The sequence below is a fragment of the Lycorma delicatula genome, chromosome 2 (genome assembly GCF_047948215.1).
Source record: "Lycorma delicatula isolate Av1 chromosome 2, ASM4794821v1, whole genome shotgun sequence".
Classification (NCBI taxonomy): Eukaryota; Metazoa; Arthropoda; class Insecta; order Hemiptera; family Fulgoridae; genus Lycorma; species Lycorma delicatula.
The window spans coordinates 101,923,552-101,949,340 of record NC_134456.1 but is presented as its reverse complement, the minus strand read 5'-3'; the positions used below and the strand labels follow the sequence as shown (position 1 = coordinate 101,949,340).

At 32.6% G+C, this 25,789-nt stretch overlaps 1 protein-coding gene across 2 annotated transcripts in view; it reads right to left on the bottom strand.

Moving 5' to 3' along the window:
- Positions 1–23,987, bottom strand: part of LOC142319053 (glucose dehydrogenase [FAD, quinone]-like) — a 29,451-nt gene extending 5,464 nt beyond the window's left edge. The window contains exons 1-3 of one of the 2 annotated variants that reach the window (XM_075355901.1): positions 23,895–23,987; positions 20,081–20,218; positions 5,220–5,645 (exon numbers count right to left, since the gene is read on the bottom strand). In XM_075355901.1, the coding sequence (XP_075212016.1) occupies positions 5,220–5,581 (362 nt within the window). In that variant the 5' untranslated portion in view covers positions 5,582–5,645; positions 20,081–20,218; positions 23,895–23,987. The remainder of the gene's footprint in view (positions 1–5,219; positions 5,646–20,080; positions 20,219–23,894) is intronic. The other variant, XM_075355900.1, reaches the window with a different exon arrangement.
- Positions 23,988–25,789: the final 1,802 nt, after the last annotated feature.

Genomic DNA, 25,789 nt, shown 5'->3' with positions numbered 1-25,789 from the left:
TAGCGATCCCCGCGGCGAAGAAGCGACTCTAAAAGTAGTCTTGGAGAATAGAAGAATAGTGTTAAGGCCGATAATTAAGCACCTCGGCATCTGGATAGACACTAGGCTAAGATTTGGAATATACTACTTAGAGGCTGTTAAGAAATCTGAGAGGACTGCGAGACTGATTGCTGGCCTCCTCCCAAATACTGGCGAACCAACTCCGCATTGAAGAAGGTTACTTGTGGGAGCGACGTACACCACAATGTTTTACGGGATTGAGCTCTGTAAAAATAACTAGATATGCAAAATATCTAGGTAAGTTAGAGGCAGTCCATAGACAATGTTGTTTACGAGTCATAGCTGCATATGGAACCGCCTCCAAGGAGGCAGCTGAAGTTTTGGCAGGTGCAATGCCAATTGACTTAGTTTTATCGCAGAGGAGGAGGCTTTGGCAGCAAAGGCCTTTGCCACACGGAGACAGGAAACCCATATCATCTCATAGGAGAAGAATTAATGGAGGTCTGGCAGAACGGTGGGACCGAGATAGTAAAGGTCGGTGGACCTACCGACTCATTAGCAACATCAGGATTTGGTGTAAGAGGACACAGGGAGATATTAGATACGTTAGGTTTGTGTATCCTCCGCCCGGAGGATACACAATGTATAATGCTGAAAGCTGTTGAAGAATGGAGTTCGGTCGCAAAGTACGTTAACAAGGTAATGAATAGATTACATACGTACGAGGAGACCCGCCAGAGAATGAAATGTCGGAGGGTGCTGGGGCGAACAGGCTCGTAGCGAAGTGTTTAGGGGGCCCTCCGAGTAAGTGGAGGTCGTCTTTGCGCGATGAGGCCGCGGACACCCCGTATACCGGCATCTGACGGCGTGATACTCCCCCCTTTCAGATGCAATGCTCTCCAAGAACGGTTTCAGTAAAGGGGAAGGGGGAAAAGTACAGTAAGTATCGATATAGATTACCCGATGTACATTAAATCTTCATTGGAATGAGATGCTCGCTAGTGAATACACCTATACGTCGTAAGGACTCACGAACAACATTTTTAAAGGAGTCCTAAAGCAAGCGGTATAGGGTTACCCGATTTATTAGTAAAGACAAAGAAAAATGTGGTTGATAAAGTAACTTAATATATATTTGACCTCTATGATTATTATTTACTATTAGTATTATTAGTATTATTTACTATTATTATTATTATTATTATTATTTTAAATACAAACCAGTGTGAATATAATTTGAAACTATGTATAAATTCAATAATTCAATTATAAGTGATATGTACACTTGTTTAATATTCATGTTATACTGTATAATATTTATATATAATTATTATAAGTTTATTGAGATTACAAAGTAAAGATTATTTATATTATTTCATGTAATATTTCATTGCAATATTACAAAGGAAAAATCCTTGGATTTTGTGACGGGCAGTTATGCTCAGTGCCATGTTTTGTTTCCTCTTTATTTGATGGTAAACTGTCTGCTCTTCTTACTCATAAAAGCATATGTATTTCTTATTTCAGTTCGACGAGTTCAACAGCTGATTTTTATTACATATAACCTTTTTTTCTTATTGTTAGTCTAATTTACACATTAAAACATATAACTTTATTCTTAATAAATATAAATATTTTATTCTAACAATAAACACATTTTGAATTATATGTACACTATTTAAACATAATACAGTCTAATATAAAATGTAAAGGATATCCTGTGTAAATATAATCAACATAAATATGTGTTAAATTATTTACAAAATAAACATATTTTCAATAGACTAACAATCAATTTATTTAAAGATATAAATGATCCAGCGCCCTCGTCACAGGAATTTGTTATTTTTATTATTATTAAAGCGGTGGTTTATCTTTATTAGTCAAGCGACAGCGATCTTCATCGGAATGAGGGAGCTGTTAACTAATAAATACATTTTTCTTTCATATATTATCTAAATAAGTATGTCCTATTTAGGTATTCAGATATTATGGTAGTTGTTTAGTAGCAATCTCATTTCTTGTGATTATGTATTTGTCTCTGAAAGTTATAATTTGTGTTGCATAATGGAGCTGCCTAATAACGTTATTTTGCATGAGTCAGTAAAGCGGGAAGAAAATGCTGTTTAATTTTTGCAGTGTGGGAATATTACCCTTTCGTAAAATGTGATCGCTTGGTCATGAAATGACTATGTCTTTCTGATTCAAGAGACCGTTGGCTGTCACCGTAGGGGATGTCGCGAAGATGTACAGCTGCAGAAAGACACAAGGCTAAAACAGGTAAAACTAGACTACTCCACTGTATTGTTGTTCATATATTTGAGTTACGAAATGACAAGTACAACTTGTTGTGAGAATGAGTTAAACATTTCACATTCAACAGTGGTGGCCTGGAATCACTTTTTTCGAGAGGCATGCGTGACGAAATTGCTTAGGAATCCGACTGAAATTGGTGGTCCTAATATGAATGTTGAAATAGATGAATCGCTTTTTAAATTAAGGAAAATATAACCGCGGGCCATAACACTTCGGTCAATGGGTTTTCGGTGGCGTGTGAAGCTACTCTACTACCAATAATTGTTGAAAATATTAAGACCAGGAACAGTTAACCATTCCAATCAATGGGCTGCGTATGACGGCATAAGAAATGCCAACCGCAACTACACTCGCTTAACTGTAAATCACTCTCATAACTTCATCGATCCAATTACTGGTTCTCATACACGTTACGGAAGGACTGTGGAGCTTAGCAAAAGAAGGAACCAGCGTCACTTTGGACTCATCAAGGCATGATAGACACAATTACATGTGCGATTTCATGTGGAGACGTCGTCTTGGTGACCGTAATATTTTCCTGACCGTACTGAAAGCTATTGCTTATTGCAATTAATACAATAGTTGGTTTTAATACTTAATTTTTTTTGTAATTAAAATTATTAACAAACAATTGCATAGGCCTACAAGTTATTTTTAACTTTTATTTTTTTTGTAATAAACCTACAACCAGTGGGAGACACCTGAAAAGTCGGTGGCGGATATCTTCTGGAAAAGTACCGCCTGGACTAATAATTACACATTTCATTTATACATTCATTCTTCTTGTTAAATAAATTATGGTTATGTAAGGAATCGCATTTGCATAAACATGCAAATACAAATATTTTGTGAAGGTAATAAAAAGAATGTATCACGAAGTTCTCCCGGGACTTTCATAACCTATTCTACTCGTGAAAATAATGGAAAAGGTTCATATAAACATATGTTCTAAAATGCTTTGTTTGCGAGTTACGGCTGGTAAAAGATTTCGCACGGATTTCAGCTACCCCCAGTAAAAAATTAGGTTGTACTGAAGTTTTTAGGACGTTAACTAAGGGATTTGTGATTTCTTATGGTCTTTGATCTGAAAAATCGAATAAAATAGGTCCCAGAACCGTATCTGCAGTAGTTTTTGAGCAATATGCGGTAAAAACCAATAAATTGGGTAAAAGACTCTGTTTTTTTATGGGCAGTAAACACATAAACATTTTTAACAAACCTTGGAGAATTTAATTCTGAAAAAAATGGAGTAAGAAGTAAAAAAATTCGAATTTTATTTAGAAATAGTATAGTAGAACAAAGTACCAATATATACGTACCAGTTTATAATAAATATTCAAAAATGAGCCTTCCATTTTGAACACATTTCTTGGCACGCTTCTGTACTGTTCTTGTTGCTCTTTTTAGTTCTTCAGAACTGACCTTAAGTTACTCAGCTGTTTCCAAAATTTGGACAATTAATTCCCACGGGAATATATTTTTGTTTTGTATACAATATTTTTCATCCATCCCCAGATGAGAATTAAACAAAACACACTTGTAGAGTTGTCGATTTGTATTCCACCAATTGCAGAACTCCAAGCGAAGCGGACCGTCTCCTGGATGTAAATGTTGAACTGGCTGTTTATGATAAGGTTAAAACTTGTTTTATTTAAATGTCCTACAAACCATCGAATGCGAAACTCCGCTTAGAAAGACGTCGTATACTGACGCCTGGACGACGCGGTATTCAGTCGATAATTATTTCATCTACAACACCGTCCTGATAAACAGATCGTTTGTTACTCGTATGAATACTAGGTAGTGAACCTGTTTCCCGAAGATTGCAAAAAGTCGCTCTAATTGTTTTGGGATCTGGAATCCTGCGATTTGGAAAATGTTTTTCATATTCTACTTCACCAGCTGTTGCATTACCATTACACACGCTCAAAATGAACACAATATCGGCGTGTCCCTCTGTTATAAGTAAGTACGGCATTACTTCAATGGCAAACCGATCACGATTAACGACAGCACAGTTTGCAGTACCCGATATTCTTAATGTACCTTATAAAATGATTTAAACACTAATACAGTATTGCTCATTGTTGATAAGCTGTTATTTTATTCCCAACATAGAAATGAAATAAATTGAAAAATTATTATTTCAATCATTAATAAAACAAATTATTATCTAAGTAATTTTTATTTTTATTTATTTTTTTTGTGTAATTTCCAGTTTTTTAAATTGTTTAACAGTAAATTTTGTTTTTACGAATTGATCACATCACCAAAAAAGAGTTAAGTTTTGTTTACATTAAATAAGTACTTTTCTGATCAATTTATTTGTAGTAATATACTTTTTACTAAATAAAATTCGAATTTTTCTAACTTTTCTTTGTATTTTTCATCTTCTTAAACCAATTTTCTCAAAATTTCTTAAATTCTTTAGAAGTTTGTTTAAAATTTTTATGTGTTTATCATTTAAGAAAGTTATTGAACGTAAAAAAAACAAGAGTTTTTTACCACAATTTATTGCGTTTCACCCCAGATTTCTCAAAAAATACTGCAGATACGGTTCTAGGACCTAATTTATTCGATTTTATAGGGACAAAAACCATAAGAAATCACTATATCTGTCTCTTAATTAACGTCCTAAAAATTTCAGTACGACTTCATTTCACCGGGCCCGAGTGAAATTTTTCACTAGCCACAACTCGCAAACGAAGCATTATTGGATATATATTTGTATGATATATGATATATATTTATATTTTAACGAGTAGAATAGGTTATGAAAGTCTCCGGAGAACTTTGTGAAACACTCCGTACGTAGATTTTAAGTGAAAGTTTCTTGCGACTCTTCCTAAATTTTCTTAGAGAATTACAGATTAAAAATAAACAAAACTATATTAATTACTTGCCCTTCGCATATTCCTGGTTCAGGTTCTGTGAAATACTCCCAATCTAATATATCGCGATCATAAAAAAACGCGGTACCTGGTATATCACTTGTAGCAGTTGGATCTCCACCAGCTTCCACTAATAGAATATTCCATTGTAAAATTTCACTTAACCTGCTAGCAATAACTGATCCAGCAGAACCTGCACCTATTATAATAAAATCATACTCTTGTAATGGCGTCTGATCTTTAGGATACATATGTGGACCACCAAGACTACATTGTGCTTGTAACAGCCAATTAAGTAATTGACTAAATAATAATCCTGCAAATCCATGTGTTCCGTATCCACCTTCACATGTATTGAGTGCTTCTCCAACCATTTTAGTTAACTTTTTTTATTTAAATTACAGAAATTTTTTTCTCATTCAAAACTTAAATACCACTCTGAAACACAACAAATAATAAACATCATTTTTATATTTAAATTAATAAAATAATTAAATGATAGTATATTTTTTATTACAATTACATGCAGCAATATATTATTAATACAGACAGAAAAACCCAACCCACCGGGTTGGTCTAGTGGTGAACGCGTCTTCCCAAAATCAGCTGATTTGGAAGCCGAGAGTTCCAGCGTTCAAGTCCTAGTAAAGCCACTTATTTTTACACGTTTTTGAATACTAGAACATGGATACCGGTGTTCTTTGGTGGTTGGGTTTCAATTAACCACACATCTCAGGAATAGTCCAACTGAGAAATGTACAAGACTACACTTCATTTACACTCATACATATCATCATCCTCATTCATCCTCTGAAGTATTATCTAAACGGTAGTTACCGGAGGCTAAACAGGAAAAAGAGAGAGACAGGAAAACCCATGATGAAAGTTGTTGACCTTCACATAGTTACATCTACAAAAAAGTAGATTAACGATTATGTTTCAAAATAATTTTCCAAAAATGTTTTTGCTGTTTTTCACATGAAAAATTAAATTAAACATTCTTGTTTTAAAATGAATTTATTCATTTAGATAAGACTCTTCACAATCAGTAACTTTTTCCAGGCAGTTTAAGAACTAATAAATGATGTTTTTATAAATATCTTTTGTTTTATTACAGCAAAATCTTGATACTTCTTTCAGGTCAATTTCATTTTTGAACTGATTGTTTGTCATATGGATTGTTCCTCAAACTCAAGTGAAATCTGTTAGCGAGAGATAACTCACAACAATTTGATGACATAATCCCAATCACAGACAATTCCGTTGTCTTATGAGTCATCTTTGCCATATGAATTCAGGGATTATCCTGAAGAAACAAAACTTTCTTCCTGTTTTCTGATGACAGTTGTTTTTTCAAATTTTCTGTGAATAAGTGGGTTTTTGCTTTAATAAAAATTTATGACTTCTTATGGGAGTCCACTGAAGATGTAGCAAAGATTTTCTTGAGTCAGTTGTACCTTTGGTTTTTATGTCAAAAAATCATGTGGGGATAACCAATGAGAATTCTTGCGATTCAAGAACATGATCCATTTTTATGGTACACTAAAATTCAATAGAATAAAGATCTTGTTTTTGATCGGATGGGACAAGAAATGCATGTATTGAGTCGTTTCAGTTTGTTTTAATGTGTCAAACTATGACGTGATTTTATGGTTTCTTCATTAACATTAATATTGTATTAGCAAGTTCTCTACAAGTCAATTTGAAATTTAGTTTTCAGATCCTCATCATTTTAGGGAATTAGTCTTTCCGACGAGAGATCAAACCACTATTTTGTCAGTATCCTGTTTTTTGTTGTATTTACTTAACAAAATTTGGTTCACTAATTTAATGTATTGTAACTGTTAAGATAAAAACTCAAATAATGAAATTATGAAAATACAGCTCCATTGAAGTAAGAGAAAAAGAATAAAATTACAATACTGCGGACTTAGATTCTACTTATAGGATGTATATTGTCGATGTGTATATCAGGAGTAGTGGTGCAGCTTCAGGAGTTGTGGTGGTTAGGGAAAAATATCCAAGAATAAAGATTTTTTAGAATTATGTGCTGTATCCAAAATATTATAAAAAATTAAGAATTTGAATTGGCTGCCATATTAGAAAAATAGTGGAAGTTTCATTTATACCAATAAGATATGTTTAATCAACTCAAAAATTGATTAATCATTCCTACTTAATGTTCTTTGTAGCTTTTCTTGTTTATGAGATTCCAATGGTGGGATACTTAAAATGAAAATGTTGTGTATCCCTAAGTACTTAATTAAGAAATAAAAATAATCTCAGTTTAATTCTATTGGTTAAAATAAAAAGATTATTATTATTATTATCGAAAGTGATCTAATGTTTAGGCCTTCAAGGTTTTGGAAATACATCCCAAAACATAAATCTAACCCAGATAGAGTAGTTGCACCTCTGGTCAATAATGAACCAGTCACCGATCCTCAAGTGCTATGTATCCGTTTTGGGGAGTACTGTCAATCTATGTTTCAGTCTTTTCCAGAAGATGTACAAGTATACTCCTTCAACGTATAAAGATCGGATGAACTGTGCTGAACTTGATATACCCTATGTCAGCGTCGATTTAGTATTAACCACCATTAATGAAATTAATCACAATGCAGCCATTGGACCTAATGGCATACCACCATTTATCATTAACGGTATCAGCAGTGTGATCGCTTCTATTCTGGCCTCATTATGTAACTGGAGCTTGAAATCAGGTACCTTCCCCAGCCTACGGAAAAAGGCGATTGTTACCCTGATTCCCAAACCTGGTATCCCCATATTTCTAATTTCCGCCCTATTTCCATCCTATCCTCCTTTTCTAAAATGTTTGAATCAATCCTATCATCTCATATATCTCAAAATATCCAACATAAGATCTCCGTTTCTCAACATGGCTTCATGCAGTCCTGTTCCACTACCATAAACCTTAATTCCTTCCTTGATAAAAGTGGTTCCTGTTGTTGAATCTCAAGGCCAGGTGGATGCTATCTATTTTGACTTTCAAAAAGCATTTGACAAAATACCGCATTACCTGCTCCAAAAGAAGTTGGCTGTATTTGGGTTCAGTGAGCGTCTTGTAAAGTGGATCTCTTCATACTTGAATTACAGAACTTTTGCTGTTAGGTATGCTGGATGCACTTCCCAATGGGAATTCTCCGTAGTCCCTGGTGTTCGACAGGGTTCCAACCTTGGCCCTTTGCTGTTTCTACTTTTTATCAATGATATTACTGAATCCGTCTCTGTTGGTCTGAGTATGTATGCCGATGATTTAAAATATTTCTCCAGATTAAAAGCTTGCATGATCACCTACTGTTACAACATAATATTAACCATATTTACCAATGGCAATGAGAAATCACATGCCGCTAAATTTCTAAAAAAAAAAACATATTCCGTTCTCCTGTAAAACTAACATTGCTTGTTTTAATTATACAGTAAATTCTCTTTCTATTAATACTGTAAACTCCGTCACCGATCTAGGCATACTACTTGACTCCAAGCTATACCTTTCTAAACACGCAGACATGACTATGAGCAGAGCGAAGAGAAATCCTGGTCTGTTGAAATGAATTGCGAGACCTTTTGTTGATCCTCTAACTTGTGTCTTACTCTGCAAGTCACTTGTTCGAAGCCAACTTGAATATTCCACCTCAACCTGGAATTTTGGAAGAGACTATATATCAAATAACATCGAATCCATTCAGAACAACTTTCTATCTTGGCTGTCTCACAAATTTAAACTTCAGCATCTTGGCAAACAAGTTACATCATAATTTACCATCTCTTGTATGTCGAAGAGAATACTTTGATTTACTGTTTTTCCATAAAGCATTACACGGGTGTAATCCTACGGAAAACAAAATACAGCTACGTATACCCGGACGCAATATTAGAAATTTTGTCCTCTTGTATACTCTACACAAGTTATTTCACCCACACAGAGAGATTCACTTTAACCGCTGTAAACAAATATGATAAAATAGGGTTTTTCCAACCAAGGAAGAATTTTTTTTTTGAACTGAGTAGATTTTACTCCGGTATGATAAACAATATTAAAAACATAAAGCTATAATACTGGATTACTGCAGAACTACACAGACCCTCTTCTGCTTGTCCGTAGTTAAGTTATGTAAATTAAAACCATTTTATATTAATAAATAGATAAATATTTTAATAATTAAAATCAGTTAATATTGTATGATAGTGATGTGAATTTCTTTTGTGATTATTTTTACCTGCAGATATATATATTGATAGTGTTGTATAAGTACCAGAAATTCTAATTAATTTATAAAACAAATGTAATTGAATGACGGAGATAAAATGTAAATTTTTGAATTTATAATAATAATAATTATTATTATTGTTATTAAACTGTATTTTTTAAATTTGTTTTCTGAATGTGTATTTTTAATTATGTGTACATATTTATCTGTATCTTGTATTTATGCAGACATATAATAATATTTATTGTATAAATTTTAGATTTTGTATTTTTACTTTATATTGAAATTTTTAATTTATATTTCCTGTAATATATTTTTTATGTACTGTTGTGTAATATACAAAGGCTGTAGGTAGCTTTCCTATTAATTATTATATTAATTTATAATTTATAATAATAAATCTGGGCAACCTGGGCAACATTCTCGGGGAGTCTCGAAAGTTCTCCAGGAGTCGGTAGCATTCTCAGAACCAAAAAGGTTAACCTGGATAGTCCTGAAAATTAGGTATCACCTAATCAGGCTAGTATAGGAAGACTCGACCGGAAGTAATGTGTTAAAAGGTTCCGGGTTGAGTCCTGGTAGAAAGGGTGGTGGTTTTAGTCGGTAGTTTGCTATAAGTGATTGGATAATACCATCAGCGGGAGTCCGACACTTCGTGCGTAAATGCATTTCCACCTCCCTCAGCAAAAAAAAGAGAAAAAAATTATAATTATTATTATTGCCCTGGAGCAGGCGAAGAGAAGGCTCCGTTAAAATTTTGAACGTACTACAGGCAATCGTAACTGGAGTCGGCTAGCTGATGACTTGCTGCTGCAGCTAGCCAGAGTTAGGGAGGCCGACTTGGCGCTGATCAGCGAGCAGTATCGGGACCGTGACGACTCCCAATGGTTCCGGGACTCGCTCGGGACTGTCGCGGCATGGATTCCGTGTCGCAGCAGAACCCAAGTTCGGAGGCACGGCGCAGGCGATGGATTCGTTTGAATCTGCTCCGGTGAAGTGACAATTTTTAGCTGTTACCTCATCTCAAATGACTCGATAGCGGACTTTCGCCGAAAAGTTGACGCGCTGGAGGATGTTATCCTCGCTGCCGCTGGTGGGTTAGTGGTAGCTGGGGACTTCAACTCCAGGGCGTTTAGAGTGGGGTATGGCGCATACCAACTCCAAAGGGAAATACATTCTGAACATGGCGGCATGTACTGGACTCGTGATCCTCAATACAGGGAACACGACGACGTTCCGCCGCCCAGGATACTTGGAAACCATTCCCGATATTTCCCTCACCTCCGAAGAGCTAGTCACGCTCGTCCAGGACTGGAGAGTTCTCGAGGATTATACCGGTAGCGACCACCAATATACCTCATTTAGAGTCCTAGATGCTGCACGAGAGCGCCCGGGGCCCCCACGGCTGGTGAAAAGATACAACATCAATAAAATCGACAAGAAGAAATTCAAAAGAAAGATCTCCTCAGGGATGGTAGCAGGAATTAAAAAAAACCCAAAGATGGTTTTTAAATATTTATGTGAAGAGTATTTGCAAGCCCAAATCTACTGAATATACTATAGCCTGGATTGGGAAAATTTACAATCATTGTTCAATATCTTTTTTACCTTTGTTCATCCTCTTTCAAGGTCGAATTTCAAAAATCTAGAAATCGCTGTATTGACATGAAGATTATACTCACCAAAGATCAGGTTGATTTCTTCATTTATGACAGAGAAATTGGAAAAAACAGGGTTTTAAAAAAATTCAAAAATCACTTTTAGTCCTTGAAACTTGTAATTAAAAAAATCTAGAAATTGGTTTATAGAGATATTCATTCAGTTAAAACCTAGCTCACACAGTGAAAGACACTCACAGTTCACAATTAATTAATTAATTTCATTTATTAAAGTTTGTGCTTTGACTGGTAAATCTCCAGTATTACATATATATATATATAAATTTCTTTTTCTGAAAATTTTCAAGATGAAATATATCCAAACACCTTCTCAGTTATGCCAAGAAACATGGGTAAAAATTTGGTTGCGATTGATCAGGTAGTTTTTTTGTTTATCCCAATCAAACAAAAACCCTCTTCCTCTTTATATAATAGTATAGATCATAGATAGATTACTTTATTTAATGTAAATTTAATTCTATTAATACAATAATATTTTATAATTTTATGTTTATTAGTATTTATTTTGTAACATTTGTTATACTTTAAAGTCGTGTGTACTTTATAAGATTTATTTTTAGAAACGTAGATAAACAAATAGATACCATGAGAGTAAGTGAGATTATGCAAAAAAAAAATTACACATATACTGTAGAGTGTCTCTAAAATAATAGTAGGGCTTTAAATGGTTATAGGTTCGAAACAAAGCATTGTAGAGAGATGTACTGTACATTAAATGAGAGAAACACTCTAAGTTTCTTACCTGTTCAGTAGATTTTAGTGTGTGCTCCCTTAGTTGCCTTGCAAACGTCAAGACGATATAGTTTAGTTTCTTGCCATATATGGTAAAGTAACCCGGCATGATAGAAGAAACAGCTTCAGTGATCCTTTCTTTTAAATGGTCTAGATTCTGAACTTAAACAGAATATACTTGTTTTTTTACATAATTCTAAAAATAGAAATCCATGGAGGTAAAATCTGGTTATTACAAGAGTCAGGCAATCCACCCATCTCATTCCACTTATCGCTGAGGAAATGTTTTGTTAAGAAAATCCTGCACGATTGTGGCAAAATGTGGACGATCTCCATCTGACTGCAAAATGGAATTCTCCGGAATTTGAGCCGCTGCATATCCTTCTACCATATCCAGAAAGATGTTCTTTGTTATTGCTTTTTTCCAGCAAAAAAGAAGAGGTCAATAAATCTGTCTCATCCAATAACACTCCACATATTCACTTTTTCAGTCATGCTAATGTTTTATAATTGCTTGTGGAGGTTCAGTACCCCATATACAAACATTATGCTGATGTACTCATCCAGAAACATGAAATGTTGCTTCATCACTAAAAATGAACTTGTTTAAAAAGATCACCATACTGCTGTAACCTATCCAGAATCAACTAGATCACTTTCGGATGAATTTCTTCAGGCTACACAAGAAACTAGTTCACACTGCATCATCAGACACTGATGGCCATCCTGGATGTGTTTGCTTCAGTAGGCTGTCTATTTCTTTGAGTTGTTTGTCCCATTGCCAAATGTTATTTTCATGAGGGAGGGATCTTCATTGTACTCATGACTAACACATGTAACTGACTTACATAGAAAGCCACAACACACATTGAACCTTCCTCTTCACCACAAACTTGATGACTAACACGCACATGCTGCTTGCATATACTAGAAACACAACACGCATGTGCTAGCACAACACAACAACACAACACACATTAACTCGGAGTGTTTCTCTTTCATTTAATATACAGCTCATCTCTCTACAATGTTATGTTCTGAAGCTATAACCATTTCAAACCACAATTATTTTACAGACACACTGATATATAAGTGTATATCTTTTTTATACATAAAAAAGTAGCAAAAAGTTAAATTTTATTTATCATAAAGACTAATAAGAATTTTTTTTAACCTAAAAGGAATTCAAATTAAAGCTATTAATTTTTTTAATTAACTTATTGGATGATTATAGTCATCCCATGAAGGTACTTCTCACAAACCAAAAAATTTAGCCAGTTTGAAATTGTTTTTGGAACAATTATGAAATATAAACTAAATTCTAAATCTAATGACAGTAATTTTATTTTATATTAAGTAATTCAACATAGCATATGAAATCTAGTGTCTAATCCAGTATCTAGCAAAGCTGGTACAAACCACTTAGATTACTGTTTGTGGAAGGCTCTATATAATAAAGAATGCTGTTTTTGAAGAACACTTATCACTGCATATCACCTGTTGTGAGAAATATTTTTAAGATGACAATATTGATAGATCTGCATGGATTCAATATTTATTTAATACCACTACTCATTTGAATTTATTTACGCAAAAGAAAAGAATCTGATTGAATTGTCTTACAACGCATTGAAAGCAAAATTTAGCCGCATGACATTAACTGAACTTTGGATTTCAGTAAAAGATGAATAGTTCTTAAGTACTTTAATTCCATTTGCAGCTTCTTTCTTGTACAAAGCTGGATTTTCAGGAGTTGCTGTGTTAAAGGGTAGTACCATGCAAAAATCAATGTGGTGAAGGGGATGACTTCTACTCGCTGTTCAACTGGCTGTCCATTTTAATTTCATGATTTTAGAAAATTGTGGTGATGAACAGGCTCATTCATCCCCACTAATTATTTAGTTGATTATTGACTATATTTATTTACTTTTACCACTATTAATTTAATTTGTTCAATTACATTCTTTTGTGAACAAAATGTATTTTATTTATTTTTACTTTACCCTAGCAAAATATTACTGGCTAAAATAGACATGAGCACCTTGAAAAAATCTGAATTCAGCAAGGGAACCAAGAATTGGAAAAGTTTGGGAAACACTGCTGTAATCAACTTCCTACCTATATAATTAAATGTCAGTTCATAACATCAGGAATACTGAGTGTTAATAATAAATTATTCATACTACATGTAGCATAAGAATTTTCATGTCATTAATGGACTGGTGTGCTATGATAGCTCTGCTCTGAATTAATGCATTATTATCTGATATCAAATTAAATAAGTTTTAAAAAAACATAATTTATAACTTGTTGTGATGAAGAAGTAACAAAATTCAAAGCATTATAAATTTGTTGATTCAGCGTTTACTTTTTACTCACTATTTTATCAAATAGAATTTTTACTATCACAAGCAAGCACATTGGATACCAGTTATATTAAACATAAAAGAATAAATAAAATAAATTTATTTATAATACACATGAGTAATTAAAACTATTTTGCAGGCTTATTTTACATTAAGTGAATACAATAATATTTGTATTAAACATGTCTGGTGTTATATAATATTTATTAATTGGATTGAATTATGAAACCCAAGTAATTTTAATATAGGTGTGAAATTTGAGATGAGATGTTTATTTGTGGTGTATTTATTTGCAAGTATTATTTACTACTAGTAAAGCAGTTGTCCTTGTTACTAATAAATATAAAATTTTGTTTTTGCTTATAACAACATACAGTATGTTATTTTAATGTTTTCTTTTAAAAATAAATAATTATTGTTTTTCTGAATGAAATAAGGTTTTTTTTTTGTATTATTAAAAAAACTGAAATAATACCTGGATAAAAATACTACATTCTAAAATAAAGTGTCTCTTTGAACTGTACATTTAACTTTCAATAGGCATTGATAATATTTGTGTTAGATTAAATCTAACCCTGAAGTTGCCTTCTTGTTGTACTGTACTTCACATTTTTGTGTATATGTATATTTGTATATATATATATACACACATACAAATAAACATATATATGGATTGTTCAAGCTGAGTCAAGGAAGTTCTATCTCTTTCCATTTTACATGAACCAAAATGTTAAATATAAGTTACATTGAAGATTTTTTTTGGCTGAAATTATTTCTGGTCTTTATATTTTCTCTGACAGGTTATACAGCTTACCTTTATAATAATAATACTGTTGATTTGTTACAAAGTATTTTTGTAAGTGGCTAAAAATATAATAAGATTGTCATTTGGTGCATTTTTTTTTTAATAATGTATATAATTCACATAAATATATATGTACAAAATTAATGTGTCATTGTTTACAAAACTCAAGCTCATGCTCTCTAGTACTTTCTTTACGTTAAATTCTCTTTATAAAATAAAGAGAATTCTCTGAATTCTCTTTATTTTATAAGTTGCTGGACTCTGCCTCTGCATTTCTTGGGAAATATTTTATTTGCAAACAGTACTTTATTATGCCTACCTATAGGCATATTAAATGTCATTCTCTGTGACAGAAAAATAGTGTCACACCTTCCCAGTTTTGGCTTTTTATTTTCTTCTTTCTTCTTTCTTAGAATATTTTCATATCACATCCCCCTACATAAACATCGGCTTTGTTTAATGAATTAATTGCCTAAAAAAAATTCTACATTACACAATTTATATCCTACAATTATTAACACTAGACGTAGATAATTTTTTGAACTTCTACATACATTTTATTAATAAAACCAGTTACATACAAATAAAAGTATTTATTTATCTTAAACAACAACAATAAACAAGCACAAGAAATCATTTCTCACACTTCTTTTGCCTCTGGGACCACCGTTTGATATTACTTCAGAGGATGAGATGAATGATTTGTAGCGTGTGAAAATGCCATGCCTGACCGTGATTCGAACCCGGGATCTCCAAATGAAAGGCCGAGACGCTACCACTCACTCCACAGAGGCCGGCTGCAGTTATTTCATTTGAGATTAGTCAGACTAGCATACAACTTTAGACGAGACTAAAGTCCTTAAATATCATCTTTATTATTATTTAAGTAACAGCATGGACATTAAACCAGCTTTTGGTACTGAAAATACGATGTCACAATTGATTCATATTATGTGATCTCGAATATGTGTGCTGAATTTCTCACAGAGCCGAATTTGCATTTACCACAAAAAGCCATACAATTTCGCAAACATAATAAATGAAAAATTGTCAATAAACTGAAATAAAAAGGAATAACACATGACCTAGACATTGATACAAGTTCAGCTTCATTGTAGTTGTTTTAGAAGTAATAAAAACCATATATTTAACTTATTACAAGACACCTCAGTTTGTAGAAAATGAATAAAAATGTTTTTTTTTTGTAATATATATTTTTATTTTATTTTGTAAGAACTTAAAATAAACAACTTTTTTTGCTTACAAATTATAAAAGTGGGACCTTCTTAACAGGATATATTTCTTTTAGTACTTTGATACTTTTTTGTTATTACTGAAATAGTTCAAGAAATAAGACAACGAAACTGAAATATTCTTAAAATGACAAAAGATGGTCATGTGATGCGCTCTACATAGACCTTATTATTTGTGTAGATCGCGAGGGTCAGTGAATGCCATCAATCAACAATAACTAAAAAATGAACCAGTTGCCTTGTAAATTTTATTCAGCTTGTACTTTACTAAAACCTCAATTTTTACATTTTTGACGCTTAGATACGTTTTTACTTATCTTTTATTATTATTTTATTTAAATTAACCGTGTTTTAAAAACCATCAAAATACCACCTTAAAATAACCATCATATTAAATATACTGTATATCCGTGATGATATTATTTTTTTAAATAAGATTTCATTAAAAAAAAACGAAGTTTCTAGTTTACAAATCTCATTTGTACATTATTGATATTACACAGAAAAAAAGAATTCTAGTTTACACGGGAGATGAAAGAACTATGTGAAAAAGAAGAGAAAATAGCTGAACACATAAGGTTTAAGGAGTATTCTTGGTTACTAAACCGGAATTCACATTTGTCGCTGTCCTACAAACTTTTAATACACAAGGTCATTCTGAAACCTATTTGGACCTATGGTATAGACATAGAGCATTGTAGTACATCGAGGAAAAGCAACATTGAGGTTATACGAGTACAACGTTTCCAGAATAATCTGGCGAAAATTATTACAGAGTCGCCGCGGTTTACACGAACGAAATAATTCATAATTATCTTTAGAATGCCTTATATCCGCGAAGAAATCAAGCAGTTCGGTTCACATTACAAACAACGAATAGGTAATCATGTGGTAATCAACAACAACTCTTCAGCGCTGAATCTCCTTGACAACAGTGAGGATGTTCGGCGATCCAAACGCCTTCACGTGCTAGAGCCGGGGTAGTCTGAGTGACTCTTGGGTTGGGATGACATCCCTTAGGGCAAACGCGCACTATGCGGTTGCAACCACGGCAGCGGCTGGTCGTGGCCACATTACAAGCGGCTGAAAAAGCGAACAGCCGCTGCGGCCAGCAAGGTGGTGGCCTCGCCTTGGCCGTCCAGTCACAGGATGGATGTCACCGAGGTAGCTGCAGTTGTGTATTTATATAATCGTTTGAAACGGTAAAGAAAAATGTATTGGATACATCCCATTTTACGAAGTTGTTTTTTAAAAGGCATATTTTATAATTTTTTTTTGTGACCTGCGTCAACATGAAAAAAACTTTTCTATTTCTCAAGAATGTCAGTCAAGAGTTTTGATGATTTATTAAGTACAATTACAGACAACGTAAGAGGTATGGACACATCATTGCGTCTGTGCATAGGAAAATTTTGTTGGAATTGTCATCGGAAGACAGATTCCAAAAACTTGGTCTTTCTTTAACTTCAGAAATGAGTTTTTCTGTATCGAAATCAATTTCTGACATTATATAAAAATGTTTAAAAAAGAGTCAAGAGAAAAACACGAATTTGAAAAATATACGCTTGCACGTTTTTGCCAAATTACCCACTAAAATTACAATTTAATACAATTTTGCATACGTTTGCACAAAACTGAACAAGTCGTTGTCTGATCGCATACTGGCCGTCTGGCGTGCGCGTTGTCCCATTACAATTAATACAAATCTTGCCGCAAGATTTTGGTTTATCGCGGCGGCCAGAACGACAAACGTTTCACTGCAGCGGCAAGTTGGTCGCAATGGCCACATGCGCGTTCATTCATACGAGTTCCATACAAATTGGCCGCTTGCGACCACCTGCTTTCCTGGCAGTGGCCGCAGCCGCGTGTGCGCGTTTGCCATTAAATGATGAGCATCTTCTCTATACTTGATGAAGGGCTTAAACCTTCCATAAGCAAGTTATGTTGCTGTTCTGTTTTTCTTTTCCTTTGTCCTTCAATATTGTTTTTTTTTTCGTTTGGATTTTACAAAATTTTGTACTTTTTATGAAATGAATCTGTTCAAGTGCATTTATATAAATAAACTATTGTCTTATGTTTGTATCATCTTACATTTATATCATACTGTCTTATATTTATATCACATTTAAACTATTGTCTTATGTACGTATGCTTTATTGAGGGGATTCATTGGAAACCGCTCATCAAGCGCTTATTGTAATTCCATTTACTTGTGGTTCTTTCTGGGAACCGATTGTAAATAAACGAATTGTGATACAAAAAAAAAGTTTACACGTTCCGATTCCAAAATTTTGACCGTGTTGCGAGAAATGTGTATAGGTCGAAAGTAACACATGCATACTATTGACTGAAGTGCAATAAAAAGATCGAACTTATTTCCCGTGTAAGATAATTTAAATCTGGTGATAAAAACATAGATGTTAAGGTTACAAAAGTCGCCAGTGAAGAGCTACTTTTACTTGAACTAGCCAATACGTATAGCCCTCACTCTTCACCGGATTTTACTATATCATTTGTGTGTTAGTGGTGTTTGTTTTCATAAAGTATCCTGTGAAATAACGCTTATTTTAGTACGAATAGTCTGTTTCTACAAGTATATAGCCTACATCGAAACAATAACAGAAAAAATTACAAATCAGAGTTGTCCTCTGACGTTTTAAGTACTTTTTTTTTATACATATAAAGTATTTTGTTTGTAATAATTATTATAAACCTTATTTATGTAACATAACAAAAAAGAATGTAATAATATACAATGAAGTTTTAATATAAATAGATAAATTTAATGGTCATAAAATAATAAAATTTTAATAATGCAATAACTGAATTTCTTTTTTGTGAATTAATTTTTTTTAGAAAATTTTGGCATTTTATAACGTAAGCCTAAATAATAAAAAATAAATTAAAAAAAATTTTAAAACGCTTTTATTTAGAATGGACAAAGTAACTTATGCACTAAAAAGTGAAAAATAATTAACTAGAATTTATGAAATGAAGTATTAAGTAGTTTTCTTTATAAATGTTATATATACTAATGAAAACTACTATGAAGCAACTTTTTTTTACGAAAATAATCTGGGATCATGGAAACAACGCATTATTTTTTTTTTTTTTGTAATACTTTCATTTACAGTCGCATCAAGAATTAAAGTCATTAGCTACTTATCAGTGTAATTTAACTGTGTCGGTAAATTTGTAGTCTTGAACAAACTCAGGTTGACTACTCCTGACACGTGTGGTTAATTGAAACTCAACCACCAAAGAACACCGGTATCCACGATCTAGTATTCAAATTCGAATAAAAGTACTACCTTTACTAAAAGTAAACTACCTTTATTAGGATTTGATCCTGAGAAATCTCGACTTCTAAATCAGCTGAATTACGACGACGAGTTTAGACCAACCCAGCGGGTTGGTCTAGTGGTTAGTTAATAGTTTTGTTTACAAAATTAATCTATTTTAATAGAAAGAAGTCTTTGAATAATTTTCTTCACTATTTCATTTGAGGAATAATAAAAGTTTTTACATTATAATGGAAAAATAATTATTAATATAATTATATACAACAGTTGATTTTATATACATTAATCCAATAGTAAATCCTGAACGTTTCCAAAGTCTTATTTCATAACGATTCGCCGTTCCAATCTATCCGATTTTTCCATTTGATCGATTTAAAAACGTTCCACAAAATTACATTTTTTAAGTGTACTTTTATGAAAGGAATCAAAGAAACATTAACGATGTCAAGAAGGTTTAACTTTCATTTAGTTTATCATGATAAATGGCTAATTTATACTTACTAATTTTTTTTCAAAATATCTAATTCTTAATCCAAATGTGGGAAATATTCGAAATTTAATCGTATAATAATTTCCATGCAATAGTATATTCTTTCTTATGTGAAATGAGAAATAGATAGTCTACAATAATTAGCAAAACTGAAACAAAAAAAAAACAGGGAAATTAACATAAAAAACTATGCACGTAAGCAGATGTATTTTATACAGAGTATTCAACTTAAAAGAGACTAACGCTTAGCAGTTTATACTCATTTTTATTAAAATGTATACATTGGTGTTAGATGGATAAAATAATGTGAAAGATTTTTAGTACAACTGCAGCTGGAGTGGGGAGAATTCAAATTGCCTGCGAATTTGAGTATTGCCAGTCCTATTCGAGCACTGGCTTTTGAACAGGTTGCGTAATCGTTTTTTGTTGTTCGTTAAAATGCGGTTAACTGCATTTTAACAATGTTGAAGGACGTGTATTTGCGATGAAAACTTATTTAGAGATGAAATTTCATGTTGTGTATCGGCGAAATTTCAGGGAGATTTGAAAAAAAACACTAGTGAAACTATTATTCAGAGGTTAGTTAAAAAATTTTGTGAAATAAGTTCGGTGTTACAGAAACGTGTCCGACAGAGGTCAATTTCAACGACGCAGGTCATACAGGACATTAAAGTGGAAGTTACTAGATCTCGTAAATATTTGTGGAGACTAAGCCGAGAAAAGAACATTTCACTAGGTTCAGCCGACACTGTGAGGAAAATGCTGAAATGTTATCCATATTGAATACAGGTTTCCCATGAGCTAACTAATCCTGATTATGCTAAAAGGATTCACTACCTCAACGGTTCAAGAACTTCATTAGAGGCGACATTGGCATTTTAGAAAGTGTTTTACACAGATGAAGCGTAGTGTCATCCTGGTGGATGTGTTAATAGTCAGAACTACCGGACCTCGGATACTGAAAATCCGCGCGTTTTCTTTGAATCTCCCCTACAGTCACAAAAAATAGGGCGTATGGTGTGCGGTTTCATTCATAGTAAGACTAACAGAAACATCAGAATACCGAGAAAGAAGATGGTTCACATGGTAGGTTAGTTACACATCTACACAAAGAACTATACTGTGTTCTGCGTAAAACTACTCTAGCTGTTGTTTGTAGTAGTGACATTTTACTGTAACGTGTGCGATTTTTTTACTGCAGTAATGTACCGGGTACCCATCGGGTTGGTCTAGTAATGAACGCGTCTTCGCAAATCAGCTGATTTCGAAGTCGAGAGTTCCAACATTCAAATCCTAGTAAAGGCAATTACTTTTATACGGATTTGAATACTAGATCGTGGATACCGGTGTTCTTTCGTGATTGGGTTTCAATTAACCACACATCTCAGAAATGGTCGACCTGAGACTGTACAAGACTACACTTCGCTTACACTCATACATATCATCCTCATTCATCCTCTGAAGTAATGCCTGACGGTGATTCCCGGAGATTAAACAGGGGAAAAAATCATAATTAATAAGACGAAATTTATACGCTTATATATTGAAACAAAAACTAATATGGAATTTGGTTTTGTTATCGTCATGAATTTGAATGTCTGAGAAGACCGGCTAAAGAGAAATGACATCAGTTTTAGGGAAGATATATTAAGAGAATCGCTTCCCAAATTAATACGACTTATGGAGGAAAAGATAAAGAAAATTAAAAAACAGATGAATAGCTCAAAAAAGAAGGACGTGCTATGTTATCTTTACTATCTTAACCATCAGGCCCTACATACCAAAAAACTAATTCGAGTTCAAATTAAATACCGAGTTGCAATGCTTTGTTTTAGACAGCTGATATTAGCTAAGCACACAAATAAAAATTTGAAGGCATTATTATAGACGGCTGGTGAAAACGCTGCCGATATGGTGAATAACTTGAAGACCAGCATCGCCAAACGAGAGAATCGCTAAAGTTTATTCTAAACTTAAGTTCAGATGAAAATGATATTTGTAATAGTGATGGTGAAATTAGTGATTAAAACATCGTTTGATATGTGCTTTTTTTTGTAATGGATAACTAATTTTTATAAACAGTGTTTATATAAAATTAATTTACAAAAATTGTTTATAAATTTCTATGTTACTCCATTTTATGATGTGACAATGAAATTTACTATTTTTTTTTTAATTTCTCGGTAACAAATGAAGATCAACTTGATTTTTGGTGCTAAACGCACCAAAATATTAACATAATTAAACTTATGTTAATATTTAAAAATAGATTTCTAGATTTTTCGACCTTGAAAGGGATGAGGAAAGATAAAAAACTTCGAAGAATGATTGTAAATTTTCCCTATTTCCGATTTTGCAAACAAGATTTTTAGTAGATTTGGGCTTGCAAATATTCTTCAGATTTATATCTAAAAACCATTTTCGGGTTTTTTAATTTCGATTTTTTTAAGAGGGCGACGGTGTACGGCACAGTGGCTCAACCAACACAGCCACTGTGATTGCATGTGCAATGCGACTGGCTGCACCTGCCTCCGGTTACTTGACTAAAAAACATAAAATAAGAAAAATGACTGCGACGGGGGGTCATATAACGCGGCGAAGCCGCGACAGAGATGCTATATATTTATACAGCCATCCGATATGACTAAGTTATTAAGCAAACCTCGCATTATTGAGGATGGTTAAATGAATATCAATATATCGATAGTAAAGTATCGATCAGTATCCATTCGTGTGTTTATATATATATTTTTTTAATGAATATTTTATGAAGATTTTTTTATATTTTATGAATGTGCAATCTTTATTAAAAAAAATAACTGTTAATTATTCTTAAAAAAATAACAGTATCCACCTCTATTAAACCAGACAACAGAATTATCTTTGTATAACTCAACATAATATTTCGGCTTACGGAAAAGGATCTTATTATGCTTCTGTTGCCATTTTTAATCAATTATTATGGAACCATTTGAACACTTATCCCATCAATTTATTTAAAATAAGATTTAAAAAAAAAGTTATTTTACTGAAACAATATTACTTTGTCGAAGAATTTTTAAATAATTCTAATGAATTTTTTTTAAATTTGAATTTTTGCATTCCGTTCAAATGTACATTATCTTGTGCTCAAAAAATGTTCATTAATGTCTTTTGAACTAAGCGTTATTTTTTATATTTAACACATCCTTTATGCATTTACTTTTATATTATATGGTTTATATATATATTTTTTAATTAATATAAATTTTAATCCAATCTATTTTATTTATTTAATAATTAATAGTGTAGTTTATGATGTTGCTCTGTTCAACGGCTTTTTACCACGGCTTTCCTATCCATATAAGCAAATATAGGGGCAGTTCCCTTTTCTATCAATGGAGTAGCATATCTACCTGTTCCTAATGTGATCCATGTAATTTATTGTTATGTACCAATCAGAATAAAGATTTATTGATTTTTCTAGAAAAGTTTTGTGAAACGCGGTCATTTTTCATAACATCCTAGGCAATATGTTATGATATAACATCCTAGGCAATATTGTTATGTTATATAATAACATAACAAACCAGTTATGTAATTACTGGTTTGTTTTTTCCGTTAGGATTATAAAGAAGTACACATCTAACTTTTGTAATTTTATCGTTTTTTTTTTTTAATGTCAATTTACTTTGAATTGTGTTTTTCATTTATAATATATTTATATTTTAACAAAAAAAAAATTATGTATATTTTATCAACTGAATTATTATTATTATTATTATTATTATTATTATTATTATTATTATTATTATTATTATTATTATTATTATGTTATTAACTTACCAGCTTCCTTATCTCCTGGTTAAGAGTAAATGAATGGACGGCGACAACCAACAAGCATCTCGTGCTTCTCGACATGGCGAGGGTTATCCCCACCATAAAGTTAATTCTTATCGTCTACTAAAAAGTAAAACCTATTAGAAGCGCGTTATTCAGTTGATTATTTGTGTCGTTGTTAATTAAAGTTCTAACTATTAGTTCATGCACACCGTCTTAAAACTACTATTAATAAAGAAAAAATTCTCTTTAATCCCAATTTTTTATTTTTTTTATTATTATTTTAGATAGACAAAGTGAATTTTATTTAATATAATACATACTTTGTCATTGATGTGGATAGTAGAAAAGTCAGAGTAATTTAAAAAAATTAAATGTCTTATCTAATAAACAAAAAAACCGTTTCAGATAATTTTTAATTTGATGTACTTAAAAAAAGCTAAACAGTATAAGAATAAAGAGACACGCTCAAGAACAATTAATACGTTAGTAATACGACTTACATTCTACGGCCACATACAGAGAATGAACAACAACAGCCTCACGAAGAGATTCTTTGGTGTGGTGAACGGCTCAATCAGGAAAACCAATTGGCATCATGAACTAGAAGAAGATCTAAGACAAGCAGGAATCAATGGGGAAATGAGGGGAGAAGGAAGAAAAGTTAGAAACAAAATTATGAACACGGAATTTGAAGTCAAAGATAAGGGGAAAACAGGAGCAAAGTGGGCAGAACAAAGGAGACAGGAACACAGTAAAAAAATGAAGAGATTCAGGGAAGAGAAAAGGAAGGAGAAAAAGGATCGCATAATCATGAAACATTCAAGTTCAAACACTGTCCTTAAGGGAAAAAATGAAAAACAATAATACTCGTATATATGAAATCATACAATTTACTTTTTACCATAAAATTATATATAGAACCATAAAATTCATTTTGTAACTTCCAAAAATTTCATTATGCTTTCATTTTATCCTTGGAGCGGAAATCAGGGCAAAATTTTTCGTAATCTTAACTCGAAAACGAATCGTTTCCGGACTCAAGTTTATATGAACGTTTTTATTTATTTTCACATAGATTTATTTTTTCACTAGAGTGTCATAATATTCTTTCCATTTTTTCTGTGAGAATCGTTTGTTCTGTAAACAGTCATCATCCGGTGTATATGTATACACAATAAAACTTGTTCAAAGCGGAATCGCAAAGGCTGAAAGATTTTTCCAAACTGGACAAGTTTCCACATTATACAAATTGCATTCAGAGATAAAATTTTATCTATATACAGAGATTACTCAGACTATAAGTCTGAATAAATTATACCTATTTTAAGTACATACCTACAGGATATCAGCTGTTTATAAGTGTAGATTCTCGCTGATTTCATTATTACACTGACGCATATTGTGAAATCCCATATTACATTTATCGATCACATAATTATATATTACTTCTGTACACTAGATTTCAAACTGTATTTTACTGCACTACACTACTTTATACTACATTAAACTTCACTATAGTACATCTTAAATACACACTTGAAAACTATGAGTTAGGCCTATTAAGCCTTCTTCCAAAGGTTTAACCTTACTTCAAATTTCTCTTGGGAAAATCTTTTTACAGAAGTTATATAGGTGTTCAAGAATATGGGATGAGCTTCACTAAACTATGAACTGAATTAGGTCATTTACACTACGAAGGGCCTCGTCGTGTGTGCGGATCTTAGTTATGTTTTTTGTTCTGCGGCTTCTTCTTCTTTATCCTCTTCTTCTTTTTCAGCATTTCGTTCTGCTAGAAGGGCAGCAGTTGATTCGAAGGTGAAATTAGCTCCAAGACAAACATCGCTTTCAATGAAATTTTCTGCATCGAATGAAATGTATTTATCTTGAGAGAGGTTGGA